General features: G+C 39.3%; 1 protein-coding gene across 6 annotated transcripts in view; it reads right to left on the bottom strand.

Moving 5' to 3' along the window:
• mark4b (MAP/microtubule affinity-regulating kinase 4b) overlaps positions 1–23,508 on the bottom strand; it is a 50,276-nt gene that overhangs the window by 8,945 nt on the left and 17,823 nt on the right. For 2 of the 6 annotated variants that reach the window (XM_067507017.1, XM_067507019.1), the window contains exons 2-16: positions 21,164–21,361; positions 20,021–20,074; positions 11,709–11,757; positions 11,553–11,618; positions 10,365–10,435; positions 9,837–9,893; positions 9,339–9,575; positions 8,915–9,034; positions 8,716–8,815; positions 8,399–8,508; positions 8,011–8,200; positions 7,687–7,907; positions 6,973–7,076; positions 2,227–2,505; positions 1,031–1,113 (exon numbers count right to left, since the gene is read on the bottom strand). In XM_067507017.1, coding sequence (XP_067363118.1) covers positions 1,031–1,113; positions 2,227–2,505; positions 6,973–7,076; positions 7,687–7,907; positions 8,011–8,200; positions 8,399–8,508; positions 8,716–8,815; positions 8,915–9,034; positions 9,339–9,575; positions 9,837–9,893; positions 10,365–10,435; positions 11,553–11,618; positions 11,709–11,757; positions 20,021–20,074; positions 21,164–21,361 — 1,939 coding nt within the window. The remainder of the gene's footprint in view (positions 1–1,030; positions 1,114–2,226; positions 2,506–6,972; positions 7,077–7,686; positions 7,908–8,010; positions 8,201–8,398; positions 8,509–8,715; positions 8,816–8,914; positions 9,035–9,338; positions 9,576–9,836; positions 9,894–10,364; positions 10,436–11,552; positions 11,619–11,708; positions 11,758–20,020; positions 20,075–21,163; positions 21,362–23,508) is intronic. The other 4 variants (XM_067507020.1, XM_067507021.1, XM_067507018.1 and 1 more) reach the window with 2 other exon arrangements.

The raw sequence follows: 23,508 nt of genomic DNA, 5'->3' as shown, positions 1-23,508 counted from the left end.
CATATGCCGAAGTGTCAGAGTTGCTCCCAGTGGTCAGGCGAGCACCTTGCATGCATCTGAGCCCTCATCATTGTGTGTGTGTGTGTGTGTGTCTGTGTGTGAATGGGTGAATGAAAATCATCTGTAAAGTGTGTTGGGTACCGATAAGAAATGTGGTACTGTATAAGTGCAAACCATTAATGGCTTATAGCCCCTGAAACAATCTCTCTAAAACAAAAACGGGTTTTGTGCCTCTGGAAACCAGTTAAATTGGAGTTCACATGAATGGCTGTCCAGACTCAATATCCTAATCAATTTATCCACAAGCACAAGTGGACATTTGTGCCAGATGTAACAAAATTCCATCCAGGTGTTAGTGAGAGCTTGTACTGAGACGAATGAGGTCACATTGATTTTTGACCATTAAAATAAAATCACTTCATCCTTAAGCCCAAGTTGATGCTTGTGCCAGATGTAATGAAATTCCCTCCAGGCCTTTCTGAGATATTGCATTGACAAGAATAGGACAGAAGGATAGACGACCCAAACTGTCTCCAGCCACAGCTGTAGTAGGGGCATAAAACCTGAACATAATCATCTTTATGAAGAAAGGATTTATTGCAGGACTGTTAAATTAGACGCTAATAGTTTCATATGGATATATGCCTAATAAACTACCACCTGAGTGTGTGTCCGTATAACTCTCTCTAAACTTTAGTCTCTTCTTGATGAGACAGAAATTTAAATAGTAAGAACTTTCTTATGAAGCACGTGTTATGCTGCAAACTATTAATTTTATATTCACTACAGCAATAGAAGTTTTCCAACTTGCAGTTGTCTCAGTAAAGGTGCAGCTTTCCTGGAGCCAGAAGCTCTTAAGTTCAATTAAACTCAATCACTGATATAACATGTCTGTATAACTAAACTCCAACCTGCAACAGACAGCATATGAGGGGTAGAGGAGATGGCAGGGCACTGGCAGGCAGACAGACAGACAGACATACAGACAGACAGAAGCGGCAGCCAGAAAACATGGGTAAGGAAAACTTACTAACTGTTTTTGTCCCCTGTGGGAGGGTGCAGCCCGACATGGACTTGTTTGAGCTCTGACGTTTAGTAGGGTCAAGAGTGACCCTAGGAGCAGAGAGGAAGAAGAGAAGGAGATGAGAAAGGATGAGAGGAATGAAAAAAGGAAGATAACAGTAGATTTAGAGAGACATTGAATGAGAGAAAAGGCGTGTATATAGGTGTTTGTGTGTTTTGGGGGGGGGGGATGACAGACAGAAGCACAAGTAAAAGAGGCAGAGAGGTATGAATTAAACTGTGCATACTTTACAGGAAAACAGATTGGCAAGGAAAAGCAAACATTGTTAAAGATTCAAACAAACAGATAAAGCAACAATAAGCAGCTGAGAAAAACTGACTGAGAAAGACACACAGTACGTCCAACTGACCAGCAAACCTGGGTCTTTACCATGCATTTTGGTGTTCCACTTACCGGCTTCAGGGAAAAACAAGTTGGAAGGGCAGTTTTAGGTAACAGGAACTGAACTTAACATACGGTCCATCTTTAAAAATACTAATGTTTTGGGCTCCTTGACTACACTGAACTTTCTGCAATGTCAGAAATTACATCCCTAAATTCATGACCCCCAGATTAATTGGTTTTAACCCATTTGCCCAAATTCTATCTATTTCTGAGACCTATATTCATGTTTCATTATTTATTTATTGGCAATTGCTACCTGTTTTATCATATTAACTGGATGGGACAGACAGATGTGTTGCAGGTAGAAATCCTACAGCTGCTGGGCAGTGTGGAAGTGGAAAAACAAGATCTTTAATAAACAGGAGGAATAATGTCTAAACACTATTAGACCCAGGTCTGATAATTCAAAGCTTTGTTATTAGAGAAAAAAGGCTTGTAGGTTAGTATGGTGTTAAGGAAGAGCCAGTGAGAGGCAGCGATGTTAGCTGAATGATTTAGAGCAAAAGAGCTACACTGTCAAATTATTTGGTTAATTGGTGAGACAAATTACACAAACACATACGTCCCTAAAACTTGCAAACGTTTGAATTGGCAATTTATAATAAGTTTTTCTTGATTTCTGATAGCTGTTAGCCATTCTCTTCCTAATTCACAAACTTTAGTCTAAATGAAATGAAAACAAAATCCCTTAATGCTAAACCATTAACTAAAGCCATTGAAATAGCTTCTATTCTTATTCTCCCAGCTTCTCCCCTTACCTGCGAGTCAACTTAGAGGTGAGTTTGCTTAACAGGTTGGTTGTGGCCCGAGTCCGGGCATGGGGCAGTGGGCTGGCATCATGAGACGGTGTGGGAGATGCTGGGGGAGCATGTGAGGGAGGCCGACGGTCCCTAATTTGCCCACCATGGAAAGTGCTCCTCACCGTGGACCCCCTTGACAGGCGGGAAGAGGGTGTGGAGGACAAAGAGGAAGTCCCAGAGGCTCCAGCAATGCTGTGGGTCGAGGGGGAGGCAGGGGGAAGGCGGTGGGACAAAGTACTGGAGGGAAGATAACGAGGAGAGGAAAACCAAACATGACTAGTTGCAATCAAAATCATTTCAGTCATAAAGTAAACAGTGTGGAAATCACATATAATGCACATTACAGTACCTGCTATTTTCCAAAGCATCCCACAGCTATTTCTATAATAGAGTATGTCTTTACAAACATCTAGGCAGCGGTTGCTTCAGTTTAAAAAACTAAAATCATGCAAGAGGGTTAATTTACGTTAACAATAACTCAATACACTATGATGCAATGTCTGAATTCCTGCAATTTCAGCTTAGGGTTAACACACATGTGGAGACTATTCACAGCACCAGAACAGTAAAAACATTGACTAAAAATAAACTGCAGTGGCCGTGTTCATCATAAACAAGGAAAATGTCACGGTGTAAGGGTATGACTCGACGTGCTTTTAATAGATTTTGGGTAACAATGGAGGTCTTCCTGCACAGACACATAACAAGAAGAATTCACTGGGAAGAATTGTTGTTTGGTCTTTTTATTGGATTTGCTGATTTAATACAGTAATATACTATACAACAGAGTATAGTATACTTTGTATATCATATACTTACCAGCCATGTGATTAGGAATATTTAAGATGCATGAAATTGAAGGAGACTTTAAAGTAGACTCAATGTAGTTTAATATATAACTTCTTAAACTGAAGGATTTTAACTTGTTCATCTTGTTTCCACTTTTAAAATGCAAATTGGGTTATTGGATCGAAACTCTGCTCTTATTACAACTACCACCATTATGGATTATGATCCACTCACTCAAACCACTGTAGTGTCTGAGGTGTAAACGCTAATCCGTCCTGATGTGTCCCTGCCAAGGACATTGAGGGAAAGTACGTCATCAATGCAGGACTTAGTGGCTGTTGTATTTGAAGCATTTTTCCAAGCCCATGCAATTAAAATCTGACGTAATAAATGTTCACATGGCCTTTAGACCTTCAGACCTTTAGACCAGAAGTGTGGCAGACGCAACTAAATCTGTGGTCTGCTGGACCCCTTGGAGATAAATGTATATAGAGAGGTGTGAAAGGTGATGTGTCTTGGCCGTCCACTGGAACACATTTTTAAAGCAAGTGTAAACAGGGTCTTTCAGACTTTTCATACTGTTGTTTTCCCACAGGAAGCAAATGTGACAAAGAGTAACTCTTCACACTTTGACCACAGGTTATTCTCTAGTGTACTCTACTGAAAACTGTTGCTCTCTTATCACTTAGCGCTTCTCCTCTATGTACATGCCCTCCGACATCACACACACACACACACACACACACACACACACACACACACACACACCTCCACCCCTGACTATGTGGCTGGCTGGTGGCCTGAGGCTGCTTTTCATAACGCTCTAGATAACAGACACACAGGGTTCAATTGGGGAAGAACCACTAGATGGGTTAAGTTGAAATGCAGAGCTGCAGTGTAAAATTGCCTAACGTCAATATGAACTAGCTGCCTCCTGCAGCTCTCTGCAAGGGGGCAGATTGAAATGGGAGAGAGAGGAGAAGATAAGAGGTGAGATAAGAGGCTGAATTAGTGCAAATTAAAAGCACTAAACATGTGAGTGAAACTACTGATGTGCACCTTTTTTTTTCCACACAGAACTACTCCGCTTGTGGTATCACATTTTATTTATAGTGTTTGTTTTTCTTCTGACTATAGAAATTGCTTAGCCTTATCGGACAATCTGCAACAATATGTAGTTCAACTGTATGTGCAAACATGAATACATTATGTATGTACAGTATATTCATTATAGACTAGTGTGGGTGTGGATAATTAAAGGACCTGCATGTTTTATTATACCTAAATGAAATGTGATAAATTACAGTCACACACATGCTGCTGTGTACATAGTTAGTGTTCCACACAACTATGATTTGTATTTCTATTAACTAAATGTGCTTCTGTGCGTTTGTCGCACCAACCACTCTATCACGGCATCCCATTGACAAATCCTCTGATGCAGGAAGAGTGTTAAAATGGCTCAATGCCAGTCCACACATTGTGCTGCTGCTCTTTCCTGCTGACCTCCCATTTTCTTTTTCCCCATCCCATCCTGCAATTTTTCTTCAGTCCCTATATTCAGCGGCAGCATGCAGTGGAGCACTAGCGTGGGATATAGCCTCAGAGTAATGCCTGAATGGAACAGTATTTGGTATGTCTCTGCTCAACGGAGAGTCCAGTCAAAACAAAGTTAAAAACCATTGAGCCAGCGCCTCATCCTGAACAGTTTAATGCTGGTTGGTAAGAGTTTTTTTCACCAGGATTATTGATCAGCCTTATTCCACCTACAGAACATTGCCAAAATTAGGAGCATCCCGTCTCAAAGTGATGCCGAAAAGCCAGTCCATGCACTTAGACTACTGTAATTCCCTCCTTTCCTCCTCTTGACCCTCTCTCCTCTCATGTCCCCCCACATTCGTCACCACTGTATGACATTAACTTTGTGTGTTTTTCTCCCGTAGTTGTCTGTCTCCTTCTCTGTCCCCCTCTCTCTGTCCCTTTCTGCAGGTGTCCCCGGCTTTGGAGCTGTGTGTTTTCTAGTGTGAAGCTACTGGTCCTACCAACCTGCCCCATGTTTTGGTGCTTTTTGTTACTTTTCTCTCCCTTTTCTTTTCTCTCTCCGATTTCCACTCACTCCAACCAGTCAAGGCAGATGGCCTCCCACCCTGAGCCTGGTTCTGCTGGAGGTTTCTTCCTTTAAAGGGAGTTTTTCCTCTCCACTGTTGCCTAGGACTTGCACGAGGGGGGATTGTTGGGTTCTCTCTATACATCTTTATAATCTCGACTTTATTCTGTAAAAGTGCCTTGAGATGACATAGCTGTGAATTGGCGCTTTATAAATAAAGTTGATTTGAAATGAATTCCACTTTTCTGTTATCTTCTAAAGCATTGCAGTTCATAAATGTCAGTTGTTGCAGGTTATGTCACTGTACAGAATTATTTTCATAAGAACATTGTGTAGATAAAATAATTAGTACATTACATCCAGCTATTTGGGATTTCAATGCAGTCTCAGGAATCTGAACCCAGCTTTGGAAACATACCACTAAGGTAACCAGGACAACTTTCTATTACTGTAGTTGAAAAACATAGCTAACGTTAGAGGATGCATATGTCAGGCTGATTCAGAAAAACTTGTCCATGTTTTTATTATTACTAGACCAGATTTCTGTAATCCTCTTTTTGCTGGACTACCAAAAGGCATTTCAAGGCAGCAAATCATTCAGAATACAGCAGCCAGATGCAGATATGAACATATTATTCCATTTCTTTAGTCTCTTCATTGGCCCACAGTACAATAGAGGATTAACTGTTTCCTAGAAATGTATCATATTGCCCTGAGTTCTCATTGCTCTCATTTCCCAGACTAAAACCAACACTGAATTTTCTCCATTTATGTTTATTTAATTGTTAGCCAGCAGTCTGATTAGCTTGTTTGTCTGTGCAATAAAAATAGGTGTTTGACACAGAAAAACAAGCTAATACACTCTGCTAACCAAACACGAATAGAGAAGATTCAATGTTAGTTTTAGCATCGCTATGATGAATGAGGTAAATACAATTAATTTAGAAAAAGACCCAAGTTATCCTTTACCTAGCATTAACCTGCGAGTCCAGCAAGTCACCTTAGGTCACCCAGCAGTCATCTCCTAACTGTACCCACAATAAATTCCAGGTCTTCAGAGGGAGATTTTAGCCAATGCAGTCTTATTCTCAGTAATCAATTACCAGACAGCCTGAGATGCCCAATACTGTTCCTAGATTTTAAAAGACATTCCACCGAATAAACACATTATATGTGTGTACCGGCTAACCCTTTGGTAGGGATGTGGGTATGTGCTATATGGTTTTAGCTTTGTTTATTTTTGGGAGGCAACTTGAATTCCCAGACTCTATGAAACCTAACTTGACTAAATACAAAAACTGTGAATGATTGTGCATTCAGTGACACTGACAGGAAGAAAAGTATGTGTCACAATAACAGTTAAGTTAAAGTGACACAATTGTCTGAGACAAATACTCTGAGCTAACCAATGTAACTAGACATTTTAAAACCACCGTTATGAGAAGCTTTCACATTATGTTTAAACTCAAACATATATAAAGTCAAAAATGGCGGTAATCAAAATACAATTTGCACAGTGCTGTGTAAACTGAGGTAAAGATGTCTTCACCTGAGTTAAAATGTTTTCATTTGAAAGTTAATCTGCTGGCCTGGAAAATTAACGATCCTCTCACTGACTGTGAAAACCTACTGCTCCTAAAAATTTCGACACAACACTTATTAAATTATTCAAACGAGGTCAAATTTCCAAACCTTGAAAGAGGTCACTGACTGAAGCAACCTTAAGAGTAGATTTTGCCATCATTACATACTGTAAAACATTAAGAGACATGGACAAAGTGGTATACAGACAACAAAGCTCCTCTCACCTGTTGTCCTTGCCATTTTGCAGCAGTGAATGTCTGTCGGCGCTGGCTCGGTCTGTACACACGTATGTGTTCCTCCGAGTCATGGCACTAGCAGGGACGTTATTCTGGAAAAAAAAACAGAATTCGCTGATAAAATGATGATGTTGTGATTACCTGGAAACGGTCTGTTCTATCTTAATGTGGTTGGATAAGGAGGATGAGTGCACAATAACGAGAGCTGAAAATGTATAGATAAGATATTTGTCACGCCTTCCAATGCATTATACAAACCATTTGGTACCATTTGAAAACAAAGACTTCACAGTCCTCTGTTTAACCTAAGATGGACATGAGCTCTGCTGTATCACTTGTGCAGCACCTTAGAAGAGATAATCTCTGGTTAATCTGATTGCTCTTCCGACTTTTAACATTGCTTTACTTCTCTTTCTAATGCTAATCTTACTGGAGAAAAACAACCTCTGTATTTCCCCTGTCTTTCTTATTCATACAAAACTATGTAGGTGTTTTAATATTTAACTCCTCTCTAGTCTAAAGAGGGTGACAATGAATGTTTGCACCCTCTGACAGTGCTAGTAGCCTCAGTGTGCTGTAATCTCAGGAAATGGGATAAGGACAGCTGCCATCTGTACCTGTTCTACTGATGAGAAATTAAATGTGACAGATTGGTTACACTGGGTGATTCATGACACACACAAAATATCATTTTGGCCTTACTGCCGTTGAGGTAACTTCCTTGCGCCGGTCAGGTATCTCAGCCTTATTTGGGTTGTGAGCAGAGCTAACCATGGGACTAGAGGGAGTTGGAATGCTACGGGAGCCAACAGTAGTGGTGCTGGGCTTGCGGATTGACATTCGCTCCTCCTTGATCCCCGCTCCTTCGGCTACACCACTGGGACTCCGCTTTGGATGCGTCAACACTGGAACTGCTGGACCACCTGAAAGATGAAAAGGAGTTTTCAGAATTACTCCAACAAACTAACTGATTCCAAAATAAAATAAACCCGCCTATGCTTTGCAGATCTCTTTATTTGGCCTTACAGAAGTCGGAGTGTCGTCTCTGTCTGTGGTATGTTGAGGCACTGCGCTGTGCTTTATGGCCGGAGGAGGAAGAAGGTGCTCCAGAGGAGGAAGAGGAAGTCGAGTGTTTGCTAGTTCCATTGGTGATGGTCCCAGCCCGGACTCTAGCAAGACTTAGACTGCTGCCTGACCGAGACTCACTGCCCTCCAACTGAGACACAAACACATGCAGATGAAAAGATTCTAAATTATGTAAATGGGGAAAGGCCTTTGTTGAATCTGATTTAATCATATTAACTCTTAATTTAATGTGGGCTCATCTAATAATATGTACAAAAGCTATGAGCATGAGCACACAATGAATTTATTTCACTGTTTTTGACAAGATGAAAAAAACTGATACACTCACCTCATTCTTGCGCCCCAGCAGCAAGTATGTGGCAGTGACTTCATTGTATTTCTGACTAGCTAGAGATTCTCTGATTTCTTCTCTTGCAAAGCCCATCCCAACCATCACTTCTGGAATGAGAAAAATTAAACCAGGCCATTAATTCCAAAGTGAAAAATTAGGCACTGAGACACACACATGTTGACGGCCTGTGTAATCAGGAAAATCTTAACGTAATTACAAAACTTAGTCTGAATCTCCCCTTAAAGACAGGATAAAGAGTTCAGTCCTTGGGTGCAACCACCCAACCAATCGATGAAGTTGTGTGCATTTCTCACCAATGCGGTTGGTATCACCAAAGTCCTCTTCAGGTTCTTTGTGGGGTCTCAGCTCATCACCATCATACCCAACGTTAATCCACTTATCTTTCATTATTTGCTGGTGTAGAGAAAAATTAAACAGAAACAAGGATCGGTTTAACATTGCACAGTTCGATATTTAGACACCTGTATGGTCATTTTGAGGTTTTCGCCTCACCTCTAGCGAGCAGCGTTTAGCAGGGTTGAGGACCAGAAAGCGACGCAGGATTCCCTCACAGTCTGTAGACATGTAGAAGGGCACACGGTATTTCCCCCTCAAAACACGCTCCCTCAGCTCCTGCACACAAGACATGTTCATACACCATGAGTTTCAACTGTGATGACAATAAAGGGAAATAAGATTATAGCAAGGGATTTGCTTGGAACACACAATTCTGTAATTACAAAACTGGTAAAATGTGGTATAAAAACAACCGCAAAAACTTATTTCGAAATTTCAATTCTTAACAGTTCAATAACTTCATAACTTTGTTTATCTTGCACCTACATTCACCGTACTGTACATCACTTTGTTCGCAGGAGCTGTCAGTCATCTCAAATAACATTCATGAGCACACCAACACTGCTTCAATGTGACCCACCTTTAAGTTCTGTCCATCAAAGGGCAAGGAGCCGCTGACCAGTGTGTACAAAATGACGCCCAGACTCCAGATATCCACCTCGGGACCATCATACTTCTTCCCCTGAAAGAGCTCTGGGGCAGCATAGGGCGGGGAGCCGCAGAACGTGTCCAGTTTACTGCCTGCAGTGAACTCATTACTGAATCCAAAGTCAGCGATTTTGATGTTGGAGTCTGCATCTAGTAGCAAGTTCTCTGCCTGCAGCAGACCATGGACACACAAAAATACAGGAAAAAGAAAAGCTATTATCTTGTAGTTCTGCTGAATATCTGAGAGTTGAAAAAGGTAATTTCCATTTGAATAAAAATGGCTGTTTGAACATGTAATATGAAGAGTTACAGCTGTAAAGTTAATTTAATAAAATAAATATTCTGGTACAGATATTAACTGTCACAGATCTTTGGTAATCTAAAGACAGTATATTTTCTTTCAATATTTCATAAAGCAATGTGTGATCACCTTCAAATCTCTATGAACAATGTTCTTCCCATGACAGTAGTGCACTGCTGAGACAATCTGAGGAAGGAGAAAAACAAAGACATCAAAAAAAACAAAAAAAAGGATAACTACACTAGATATTTGTTTGTACTCTGTTCACACACTCTCCCTGACCAATGATACAAATTACAAACAAAATGCAGATGACTAATAATCTTATTGTTAAATAATCCAATGTTTTTTTTTATTTGGACTAAAAAGAGTAAAAAAATGTTATGACAATTATCCATTGATTCAATTCAGGTTCAAAGGACCAAATTACCCAACTAGACCATGAACAATGAACTTTTTTTGCACTGCTGTTTTGTAACCACATGTTACAGAACATAACCTCTTTGAGTGTGTGAAATGTTTGTTCTCAGCCTTATTGTGACTGCAGTCACGCAAATTTGACTTCAATTACACTCATAGTTAAGCTACCAGTAGGAGGCTCAGTGCCAAGGTAAGAGAACAGAAGGACTGACAGGTGACATGTTAGGGTTCTCTGACCTGTCTGAACTTGGCTCTAGCCTCTTTTTCCTTCATTCTGCCATGAGCCACGAGGTAGTCGAAAACTTCACCTGGAAAAAGAGAAGAGTATAAAAATGTTTTAGTAAATTTAAGTTTTTTTTTAATAGTTATACGCTCCATTCACCTTTCAATTATACATGACCCGAAACTGTCACTAACACATCTTTACACAACATTTCCTGTTTTGCCTTTACAAGCTACTTTAACACAGTCCAGCTCTACACCAACACATGTAGCCTAGTTATAGTAGTATGCAAATATTTAGGGCAATTTAGATGCTTGGACGCCTAAATGCTTTCGTGTTTTCACTGTAGCAAAATTCTAAAGAATTTCCTTTCTAGATATCTTCTGCCTGTCGCTGTAGGCAAATTTAGGTTTCGTTTGTAAAAGCATCAAGCTTGTACAAATTTGTTGCAGAACAATACAGGAGCACAACAATGCTCCTTAATAAATTTTTTAGCAATGCTGTATGTTACTGAAACCTGACACAAGTGTCCTGGTCCAGTTCTTTAAATGCGTAGAGTGTGTGTTTTTTGTCTAAACATACAGTGTGAATTGTGGGACCTTATATACACAGGTGTATATTTCTAATTAACGCATGCGTCCTCTGCTGGACTCCAGTCAAGCTGTACACACATGTCCAGCATAGTTACAGTGAATATGATAATCTGACACAGCATTTGTGACACAGCAAATGACCTCAAATGTTTTGATGAGAAAATTCACTTTTTGATTAACATCTACATATTTATTGTCTTAAACACTTAAGTACCATCCCAGAAACAAAGAAGTTTTAAATGTTGGGTAATAGTCTCCATATACACAGTATTATGGAGGTGTGTGTACAAAACGCTCAAGCAATAAAACTAGCTGAAGTTAAACAGAGCAGCATGTCAGCTGGTGAGCTAACCTCCATATTAGGTATTAAAAGTAAGAGATCACACAACAAACAGAGAGATCAGAGAAGAGATGCCAAGGGATCATGAGGAGATATATAAAAATATAGAAACGACAGAAATAAAACATTGTATGGGAAATGCTGTAGCCAAATAATTTAATAATAAAAAGGATGACAGTAAAATAATTTATATTAAGCCAAATGGATTGAACGCTATAGTTTATTCCCTAAAATTCAGTCTCTTTGGCAGGGTGTTGGAATTCACTCACCTCCACTGGCATATTCCATCACCAGGTAAAGAGTCTTCTCTGTCTCAATCACCTCAAACAACAGCACTGTAACACGCAGAGTAAAATATGTTAGCTCGAGCTCACCAACTCCCCACACAAACCCACACAAAATAGAATTCTCTGAAGGTAACTCACCTATATTGGGATGGTTGAGCGTTTTCATGATGCGTACCTCTCGATACAGCTGAGAAACAACAAGAGAATGACTCATCACAGTGCATTATTCTTGTACCCTTAACCAGAACCCGTATAGAAGGCTTCACACATGTAATATACATTTGCATTTAAAAAGTCATGAATCTGCATCACTTGGTCACACAGCAGGCAGCTGAGGAAACCGATTACAAGAAAAGCAGCATATTACTCTTAAAGGCGTGTTGATTTATGAGACGTTTGAAAAGGAAGATATCGGCAAAAGGGAAAAGTGACAGCAGAATTACCTTTACATAAATACTGCATATCCTAAATCAAAGCTAAACTTAAACCAAAAGACCAAACTCTTTTCAAAACTACTGTGTAAATATAAAGTATTTCACGAGTAAATATAAATTCATCTATGAAAATTGTGATTAATACAGTATATATGGAGACAGCAAATGACAATTAAATGTCATGAATGGATGTGAATTAAATAGAAGCTATTTCCTTTATACTAACTATATTCCTCGTTCATTTATCAAATTTCAAAATCTTCGCTTAATTCACACAGCTCACATCTGGTATATACTCATACACCCCATCTCTTTATGCAATCACACACACATTCTCCCTTAAACTCATTTTCCCAACCACCTCCAGACCTTGGGCCACCCAAGGGAGTGTCTCGTTGGTGCAAGGCTGACGCTGGAGCCTCCTCCCTAGAGAGTGTTCTCCATCTGCCCCCTCCTTGCTCATCCATTACTGAGCTCCAGACTGCTGCCTCATGCTGCTACACTGAAGCCTTCACCCTCCCTCTCCATCTAATTAATGTAATGTATTCGTCTATGAACTCCATTTTAGAAGATTACAAAGGGAACGCGTCACGGCTAAATGCATCACAGTAGAGCGGAGGTTTCGGGATGTTCAAAATCGGACAAGTCAAGTCAGTTTGCTCAAGAGCCTTGACTAAACTAAAAGGTATAAATACAAATCAATGCATCCGTCCATTTTTTTGCTTTGGTTATTAGTGACAAATTGAGACAGTCTGTGACCATAAAGAAGAAATGTGACTGTGAGAAATGTGCCTGATAAAAAAAACGTGTGCGTTACGGTGAAGTGTGTGAGCAGGAACAGAAATTTTAAAAATGAATATGAATTAATGCCCCAGAAGCATTGAGGCAGGAAAAGACTAAGAAAGCATTAATCAGAGAGGCAAAACAAACAGAGGGGAAATGATGCTCAGCAAAAGTGAAACTGATGTATATCGGTTTGGTTTGGTTTTAGCAGCATTGGAGCAGTTTAACACACTGCAATTTGCCTTGTTACGAAAACGTTAAAAGTATAAACTCTAATATAAATTCCAATACAAGTCTCATCAATTATGTTCTCGCGGATCCATTTCTGCACTTTTACACTGCAGTGGGATCTCTGCGTTTGTCTGCAGGGAAACATAGTTGTTAAGTGTGTGCTACTTCCAGACTGTCAGACTAGAAATCGGTGTTAGTTGGCGGAAACAGTCTTTATGTGTGAAATGCCCGGTCTTTGTCAGTCCTTAGCCATGTCCCCAGCTTAGGAAGCATTACATTATTAGCCATGATTTCATTTTGTAGTTTTAGTTTCAATTTTATCACACTCATCAAAATTTGACTTCCATTTGAGCCACGTGGAAGGAACTGGATTCTCTGCATCGATGACATAACTTTACAGTCCCCGAAGGCTATGTGTCTATCCCAAGTTTTCATTATAGGCAGATTCCTGGTATGCAAGTGATCCACGGGAAAGAGACAAGTTTTAGTTTGCCCACACCACTGACTTGGTCACGGTGTTTTTGTTTGGCACAGGTTTTGTGCCAAGATCCAAAACTCACTACTTCAAAAACAGTCTTTAATAATTGAAAAGAAACATGGTTTCAGCTTCTCCGCTTTATGTTTCTTCAGTATATTAGTCTCTCAGCTTTTACACTTTATGACACCACAGCTTCCTTCTTTAAACAGACACATACACAGGTCCACTGGGAATGTGTGTAATTGAATTAAGTGCATTGTGCATCAGCTGTTCATCTGAGCTTTAAGAAGCATTATCGGCTAAGCCCATCTTCCCTCTCTCTGCCTTCTATAGTCATTCATCTATTTCTGTCCCTAATTTTCACCCCTTTCTTTTCAGTCAACTTTGTGGAATATCTGAGAAATCCAAACTTTGGCTATTGCTCACTGAGGTGTAACATATTAAGAGCTATGAATAACTACTGGGAATTACTTAACCAAACAGAGCGTGTCCAAAAGAGACATTCAAGAACCAGAAACCTCAGCAGCTGGCCAGAAAATTGCTGAGTCACCGGTATTGATCAAGAGTCTAATCAGTCCTTAGTTCATGCTGCAGTAATGCTCTTCTCATGGTTTGTTGTTGCAATTTTAGAAGAATTTTGAAGAAAATAAACAATGGATTGCTCTGTGAAAACAAGATGCAAGATTACTGCATGCATGATCTGTACACTGATCTAACCAAATAACTCCACACATATCGTCCTCCTTGTTCACCTTCTGTTAAATCCCTTCCTGTTTCTCTCCCATGGCAATGGCCCTTTGTCACACATGCCATGGCAACCCAGGCATTAATCCTTGGCCCTGGATCACCTGCTCCCCGGGGTTGTGTGTAGTCACTGGATGTCAAGTACATGAAGGGACCTGCACACAGAGTCATGTATGGTCCTAACATCACAACTAAAAGGATAGTTGGGTTGGCCAAAATGGGAAATCTACCCCTTAAGCAGCAATAATAAACTTCCAAGCTGTGTCTCTTAATGGTTTTGCCAAGAATAATTAATCAAGTGCTAACTGAGGTTTCTCACTGCTTCACGTACCAACAGCAACTTCAAGACAGACATTATTTTAACATATAACATATATTTAACATATTTAAATAGCCATGCCCTTAACAGACCCCACAGTAAAACTGTCTAACTCACTACAGTGCTTTAGACAATAGAAAACACACCTGAGATGAGATCCAAGGACTAGAGAAAAACAGAAAAGAGTGAAAGACAAAGATCGAAAGAATGAGAAAGACAAATGAACACACAGGCTGTTCTCTCTACTCTCAGGTCAGAATACATTTTGTGAATAACCCTCTGTACTGTATATATGTGTTTGTGTGTGATTGTGTGTGTGACAGTGTGTGTTTGACTGTGTGTGTGTGTGTGTGTGTGTGTGTGTGTGTGTGACTGTGTGTTTAACTCTGCATGAGACAATTCTGCTCTTAGACGATTACTCCTGCAATGCAGGTGACACATTTTAAAGTACTTTAGCTGGTGAATGGCAACTTTTCACTGCAAAACTGCATTTCTGTCTCACTGTAGATTTCTAGGTACTTACTCTGCTCCTCTTCAACAACAATTACTGGCATGCAACAGCTCAATCAAACCCAATTCAGCGGGACAAAACACCAAGGAAAAATCATAATGTGTTACAATAATGTAAGCTAATAAGTGTGTGTGTTTTGTAGGATTACGAAGGTATTGCTAGCCTGGAAGTCTATTTGCATGAGCTAAAGCTTAATTCAAGTTTCAAAAACATCAAGCTAGTCAATTTGCCTTTCAGGTTAAATGTGACCTAGGTGACTAAGAATCTCTGCAAACATCAGACACACAGAACGGGCTTAGGATTTTTGTCAAACATCTCTAAAATCCTGGCTTCCTAATGTAGTTCTGTAACAACTTAAGTTCCTAGACTTGATGATGAGAGTGGTAGTTGGAAACTATGTGAAAATATCTGAAAAATTATCTTGGGTTTTAGTACATTGTGTTAAAAAAAAAAACTGTATGATATAGGGCTAACAGACATTCCAGTGGTCAGTACACGTCACAAGAAAAAAAAAATATTAATACAGATATAGGAGGAGGGAACTGAACATTAATGAAGGATAGCTGGTTTCAAATTGGGCCTCATTTCCTTGTATAATGACCCAGATCATAGGAAGCCTGACTCAGCTGGGTTAAAAAAAGCAGTTTTATAGTTTTATAGCTGTTGGTTAAGCAAAAAAAAAAAAAAAAAGGGTGACTAAAGGGCCAAGTTAAGTTATCATACTTGTCCTCTTCTGGTGCTTTTCTGTTTCTCTGAAGATGAGCTATTGGGAAAACCTTTCGTCTACCCTCTTGTTCCTTTGTTTTCTAAATATTCTCTTTACACACTGGCACAATAAAAACTATGCACGCTGCAGCAATAATGTGATTATGCACAGACACCCACACGGGGACAATATGCTGCAATGCCAATGCAGATGAGAGCATTACACATGCACACAAAAGCAGATCAGAGACTGTAAGTTTATCTGCTTGTTATCATACACACAAGTCTGCTCAGACACACACTGTCTGCTACCTTTGGTTCTGTTCTATAGCTTTTCTTTCTCAGGGCCCCTTATCATGCCTCCACCCTACCCCGACTAAGCTGTCCCTTTTGTTTGCCTGTTTGGAACTCAGCTCCTGGCTGAGGGGGCCTGAGTGAGGGGACCAAAAAAAAACAAAAAAAAACCCCCACACCATGGCATTAGATGTTGGCCCAAACACTGTTGTGCATACATACACACATTACACTTTTGTGCACATACAAAACATTGGCTAGATGCCTACAAAAATGTCCACTTTTACCACTAACACCAGTCTTTTGATGGGGCCCTGCATAATCTGGCAGATTATCCAACAACACACATCGCAGGGGAAGAGCGCACACACAAAACACCCGCTCCTTTTGGCCTTACTGCTCTCAAGAAACTCAGAGCTCAGTCCCTGAGTTTATGAAATACCTTTAGGAGGTATACTGTAGCGCTACAAATGGCAGAGTACAGCTGTGATTACAGTAAAGCTACTTCTGAAACACACCGCCTGGTAGAAAGGAGCGAAAAGGTGAACACAGTGCAACAGTAACAATAACAATTTGATGGAAGAGGAAAGGATGACAAGAAAGAGAAATCAGGCACAAAGCTACAGTACAGAGATTAAACTGACAGACTAAGGTGTAGCAGAGTTTGAAGAGAGAGGTGGCTAAAGAAAGCAGGAAGCAAAATCGTAAATCCAAATTGTAAATGCTACATCTTTTGAATATTAATGTTGCAAACATTGTTGTAAAAAAATAAAATATTATGCGCATTTCTATTAGCAAGCAGATAAATTATTCTTGGATGAAAGACGAAGAGCTAATTAATGTTGGACTATTAAGCTTGCCCTCATGCATTCATCCAGAGACAAACACAGGAAGCATCAGCCACCGTAGTGGTCGTAAAGCTAAAATGGAGCAGGAAGACAGAAGGTCTAAAGGACCTAAACCAGTAGTTTAAAGTTGCTCATGGACTAACCCTTGTATGTTTTTTTTTTAAGACTCAGATGGTGACAGACATGAAAGAGAAATGAGGCACAAGGATTGTAGTAGCACTGAAACCATTTGTCAATGTGCTTATTTAATTCACAAGCATTCGTGTTGGCATCACTCAAACGCACTGAACGTTTATTGTTGGAGCTAGAAAATGTTCTGCTGCAACAAAAAAATGTTTTGGGGTTTTTGATTGTTGGTCAGACGATTACTACTTGCTGAACTACATCACTATGAAATTAAAAAACATTTTCAGCCCTATTTAGAGATGATAATAAAAGAGAAGGCAATGAGAATATGTGACAGACAAAGAGAGACATTATCACCTGACAACATGCGTAGTTCTGTACACTAACTACAATATTGCTGACTGGACAGAATAGGGCTGACAGGTTGCGCTTTGCAGCACAAGACCACTATCACGTTGCCGAAATCATAAACACACACATACACAGCTCTGTATCAGCTTTGTTAAACCGAAGTAACTTAACTTAAACATTTGAATGGTGCAATTAAGGAGATGCTTTACTGTTTAAACATAAGGAAAATGATGCTCTAAGGAAACAAGTGGTGAATTTGTCTGGAGCACCATGACTAGAAAAAAGGATTAGAACTAAAACAAATTGGATTTTAACAGCAGAGTATGAAAAATTACACTTTTGACAAATTTTGCAATAGACTGTATATAAAGATATTTCTATACATGTTTGTCTGTTTTCAGCAGCCTGACCGACCTGCTGTCCTGGCTGGTATATAGGCCAGGTAGACCAACTATCACACAGGGCTAGACACCATCAATAACATAACTCTTTGTGATCAATACCATATCCAGCCTGCACTGGTTAGCTAACTGAGTGGTCATCAATAATGTGTCTGGTTGCATGTGAGCACTTCTGTTCCAATGAAGGTGCTAATAAAAAGCTCACAGTAAAACGAGGCCAAAGTTTGGTCAGGAGAACTGGTAAACAAAGAAAGACCTGTATGAGTGGTTAGAACTGTTTGTGCTGCTGTGCTCTTGTCAGTCTACACGAGGTTAAAGCAATTTCTGATTAACCAAGAGCAGGGGTGAAAAAATGTGCGAAAAACACACAACACATGCATACACTACGGTATATGATTTGGAAATCCTGTTTTTGAAATCATTAAACAAACAAACAACAACTTTAAAATATACTGTCAAATATACAGTGTACAGTAAACTGACTAATATATTTACCAACATTTATGAGGTCACGTGTGGACTCAAATCTGAGGTCTGCATTACAGCATAAAAGAAAATTCACTATGCGGTCACGTGGTTTTTTTCACATGACCAAAAAAGAAGAATTATTGGACCTAGTGAAGCATTTATTACACACAGGAGACTATTTCAATACTACTTCAGTAAATATATTTTCAGTGGTAAAGATTGCACAAAAACAAAACCCGATGAGAAAATGCTGCAACTTTCACTGCTTGGAAACAGTCAGCAGACCCAGGGCTATGTTTTGTGCTCAATTTCCTTTCATTAGTTTGCTCTCAATTAACGCGGGCATCACACCGACACACACGCAAGCACAGATAGCTGTGGTTTGCCAAGTACAGACAGGAGCGAGCTTAATCTCATTAGGGCCACACATGGAATGCATAGGGTTAATAAATTGCCCCACTGTCGGTGCTACTAGGCAAAGCATACAGTGACGCACAACACACCAAGCTCTTAACCTAGTTACCACCAGCCCACTGAGTAAACAAATGACAGCTATATAATACTGACACAAACCCAGATCTCAGTGCTCCCCGAGCTTCTTGGACTATACAAAGCATAAACCTACACCACCTAGATCTACACCAATCACTCACAATAATAATACCACCTGGTAGTTTTAATATAAAAATATGTTTTTATTTTATGAACTAATAAATGCTGATATACAATTATAGATTAACTGCCTGTCAGCACAAGTAGTTCAATTCAGCTCCTCCTTTACCAACAGTGATTTTATTTGACTTAATTTTTATTTATTCCTTTACGTTTTGCCATAATTATCATTGTTAAAAATATATGTTTTTTTAGGCATACTTTTACTTTTGTACATTATGTATATGTAAATACTATGCTTTGTACTTTTATTTGACTAAAATATTGGAAGTTGTACCCATGGAGACTCTATTTAAGCCAATACTTGCACCCTTTACTTGAGTAATGATTTTGTGTACTTCTATCACCTCTGTACACAGTGTATCACATTTTGCTGTGTAGCTGCGGTTGTCTTGCTGACCCTTGTCCTCCATAACATTATTAAGACCTCCAGTGTTAATGTTGTTGCTGATAGGTGTAAATCCTTCCTCTAAATGAAGAGACAAGCCATTTATGAGAAAATGCAGTTTTACTGCACCCATCCCGAAGAACCAACCCTTCCAGGAACTTATTCTGAAAATGTTAAGCTTTTAACCTGCAGCCAGTAGCAGCTTCCACAACTCTATTTCAAGTAACATCCCAGGGCACAAAGTTCACATGATTAGCGCACCAAAACGAGGTAACTAGAAAAAGCATGTTCAAAAAGTAAATGCAGTGCTTCAGCTTATCTTCAAAGCCAGTGAGCCTTAATAACTTCAAAAGGTAAAAACGTCAAAGCCAATTATGGGACGTCATCGATGATGTCATCATTTAAAAAGGACTTCAGCGTTCACGGTAGATAATACTAAAGATTACCATACCATTGAGTGGTTTGGTAGATCAAGTGAGGGTATGGTAAGGAGATCAAGTCATAAGTTGTATACTGATGTACTGTTTATGCTGAAAACCCTTCAGTCTGGATGTCACCACAATGAATGATTTAAAAAAAAATAAAAAATAAAAAAATAATATTATTTCATGGTACTGTCATGACCACATACTGTACACTCTAAGTCTTTAATGCCCTACAGTCACACGTTAACACCTAAAATGCAATCAAGACTCACCTTCTGCAGGCTTGTTGGATTGAGCTGTGTTTTATCAATGATCTTTATTGCAACCTGTAGGGAAACAACACAAAACCAATTAAATAAATAAATCTAAAAATTTAATTATAGCAACTCCACACTACAAAAAAAAAAATGCTTTGTTACAAAAAAACACTTCCTGACACAATCTGAATTAAATTGAAAATGAAGTTGGGGAATATTAAACTGATGTGCCTTTACCAGTATAAAGGTTTCATTTTTTCTGCAACTATTTTTTAACATCAATTATTATGATTATTTACTCTATTGATGGTCAATAAAATACAAAATGCCATGGTTATGTCCTCAAACAGGACATTCACTGATGCCTCGAATATCTAAAATATCCATTTTGCCAATTTTTGTTAAATTCTCTAAACTGTTGCTGATCAAAATTTTAACCAATTAACTGACTAATCTTCTTATCACTAATGTCTACATTATAAACTAATTAATTTCCAAATAGCATAATGCGGTTTTAGGTTTTAATGCTTTCGTGCTCTGGTGTTAAGTTTAATATCTGTACTATATGAACCTGGCATTAAAATAACACACACTGTAGCTTTAAGATTAGCATAATCCATTAATCAGAAGAAATACTTTCAACTTTAAAATATACAGTGTTCTATCTAAGCACCTAATGAAAGCAGAAGCTATAATCCACTCAAGAAATCAAGACTTTATGAAAGGCTTAACAACATGTGGTTACCTGGTCAAAGACCATATTAAACTACCACCGTATCACTGTTCTCAAATGACCAAGCCCAGCAGGTTACACATTAAGTTTGTTCTGAGCCTGATGTGTTTTATCAACTCTGCTAATGTAGGTCAGGGATTCATGAGAAGAAGGGCTGCATTGTATTGGAAGGCAGAAGAGTTAAGGGCTAAACTGTTGAGTGAGAGAAAGCTGTAAAAGCAAACAGAAGCTGCTGTGAATTTGTAGGAACAACCCTTTTAAGCATAATCTGTGGGCTGGGACACATAATTCTGTTGTGAGTCAGCTTCAACGAATAATTGTTTTTTAACCCTCAGCCTCACCAATCCCAACATGACTCTACTGACATTTTCCAGCAGTGCAGTTACGAACAGTTTTTTTGCAGTACAGCGTTACTTTAAACTCACCTCTCTGCCAGTCAATATGTGCCTTGCCAGTTTAACCTTGGCAAAGTTGCCTTTGCCGATTGTTTTTAGCAGCCGGTAGTTTCCTATGTGCGGCTGCTCATCTGAACACAAGGCAATGGAATTCCGACATCGGGCACCAAGCGAGCGGCTCGACCAGCCAGTACCCTTCTCCGAGCGGCTGGCGGACAGTGACGTATGCTGAGGAGAAAGAGACCCTGTCAGTGTATTATAAAGTTTCGTTAATCTCATACTTTTCTGTAACATAGTGAAGAAAGATCATGTTAGTATAGATGCATTAGGTGCTAATAAATCAATAAGACAATTACTCAACTATGTTGATCATCTGATTTATCTTTTTTAAAAGATCTGACATTATACAATACATCTTGTGGCCCAATGAGATCTTTTTGGCCAATTGCAGCCTGGTACCAGAAAATGAAAGGTGGAAAACATGAATCTCATCTGACCCAACATAGTGTTACTTTCTGAAATGTGTGGCTGCTGTAGCTCTAGGTGATATAACAAGCTCTGGATTCAAACTAATGCAACCTGGAACGGAGCAAGAGCACTTTTTTGTAAAATCACTCTTTCATCACATCTCAGAGAGGCAACCGGGAGGCCAAAAGAGCAGTGAAATACTAGAAAAGGCATTTCGAAGAAGAATGCTTTGGCCGTGAAAAGGACTTTACAAGCAAAACTGAAAAAAGCTGAATCGTTTTGCTGAAATAGCTGAATTGAAACAAAATATCACTTCCTGGAAAGGCAAACTTCAAAGCCAGACTGAAGAAGGTGCCTTGATAAGTACCGAAACGTTTATAACCAAGATGAAAGAAGTCCAGTTGACATGATTCAATCTTCTGAATTAAGCCAGTTAGCCTTAAAAACATCAAAGGCAAAGACATCAATGCCAATTATTCGAAGTCATCGATTGAGTCATCAAAGCCATATTTTTACTATAAATGTATGCAAATCTTAAAAAACATAAAAGATATTAAAAAGCTGTATACACGCTGTATGCAAGAGCTGAATGTTTTGAAGTTGGAACGGTGTTTCTAGCTAAAAGTATGCCAAAGTTTCTAGGCGCCAAATGACGTTTGGGAGACGGGGTTCAGAATAATAGTTTTAACTAGAAGAAAAAATGCACTGTGAATGCTTCGTCACTGAAAGGATTTTCCAAGCAAAGCTGAAAAAAAGGTGAACAGTTTTTTGCTGAAAGAGCTGAAATTTTTGCCTTTTACACCAAAACGTACCTCAAACTAAAACTGCGCTTGTTCAAAAACTGTAAAAGATATTAAACACCAGATTACAAGGCTGACAGCTGAAAGTCTTGTAATTTGGGAAAAGTTTGAAAGGTCTCTCTAGGCTGAAGTATGCTCGACTAGTTGAAGATGGAAAGGGGACAACGTATCATGAGGACGACGTATCCACCTTCCTCCTCGCTAACCATCCGGACCACCTGCTCTCTGGATCCGATCCCTTCCACTCTCCTTCAAGCAGTTGCACTCCCACTAATGCCAGCTATTACACGAATCACCAACACATCTCTCACAACAGGCACTTTTCCGACCTCATTCAAGCAGGACCAGGTTACCCCACTGCTTAAAAAGCCTCGACACCTTCCTTGTGGACAATTACAGATCCATATGACTCTCTTCTTCCATGGAACGTCTTCAATCAACTCTCAACTTTCTTTCCAAGAACAACCTCCTTGATGTCATCCAGTACAGCTCTGGCCTGGCTTTGGTGTTACCTTTTGGGACGACCGTTCAAGGTATCCTGGCAGGGGCATGTTTCTAACTCGGAGGTTCTCTACTGCTGTGCTGCAGGGTTCAGTTCTTGGTCTTCTTCTATACTACATCCTGGGGTTCTATTATCTGCTCACATGGCCTTTTCTATCACTGCTATGCTGATGACATACTCTTCCTGTCCTTTCTGCCGGCTCCACAAAGCTGAACTGTCTTTGCTAAAATAGCTAAAAGTTTTGCTTTCGCAAAAGTTTGCCTTAAAAACGTAAAGAGCAAAAACTTTGAAGGCAATTATGTGACGTCATCGATCGATGATGTCATAAATGATGTCACCAAACCAATAATCTTTTGAAGTATAAAAATATTAAACGTATAAAAGATATTTAAAAAGCCGTATACAAGCAATAATGTCCTTTATAAGCTGAAGATTTTAAATTTAAACGGTGTTTCTAGCCAAAGTAGTTAGGCACCAAAAATATACAGAAGATGGAAGTCAAAATAATAATAATAATAATAATAAAGATTAGAATAGCATTACTGTGAATGCTGCATTTACAGTAGATTAGCAAGTCAGTCAGCATTCACATGGGTTTACCCAGC

The sequence above is a fragment of the Channa argus genome, chromosome 6 (assembly GCF_033026475.1).
Source record: "Channa argus isolate prfri chromosome 6, Channa argus male v1.0, whole genome shotgun sequence".
Taxonomy (NCBI): domain Eukaryota; kingdom Metazoa; phylum Chordata; class Actinopteri; order Anabantiformes; family Channidae; genus Channa; species Channa argus.
Note: the sequence above shows the minus strand (reverse complement) of the source record. Positions and strands in the feature narration are given on the sequence as shown.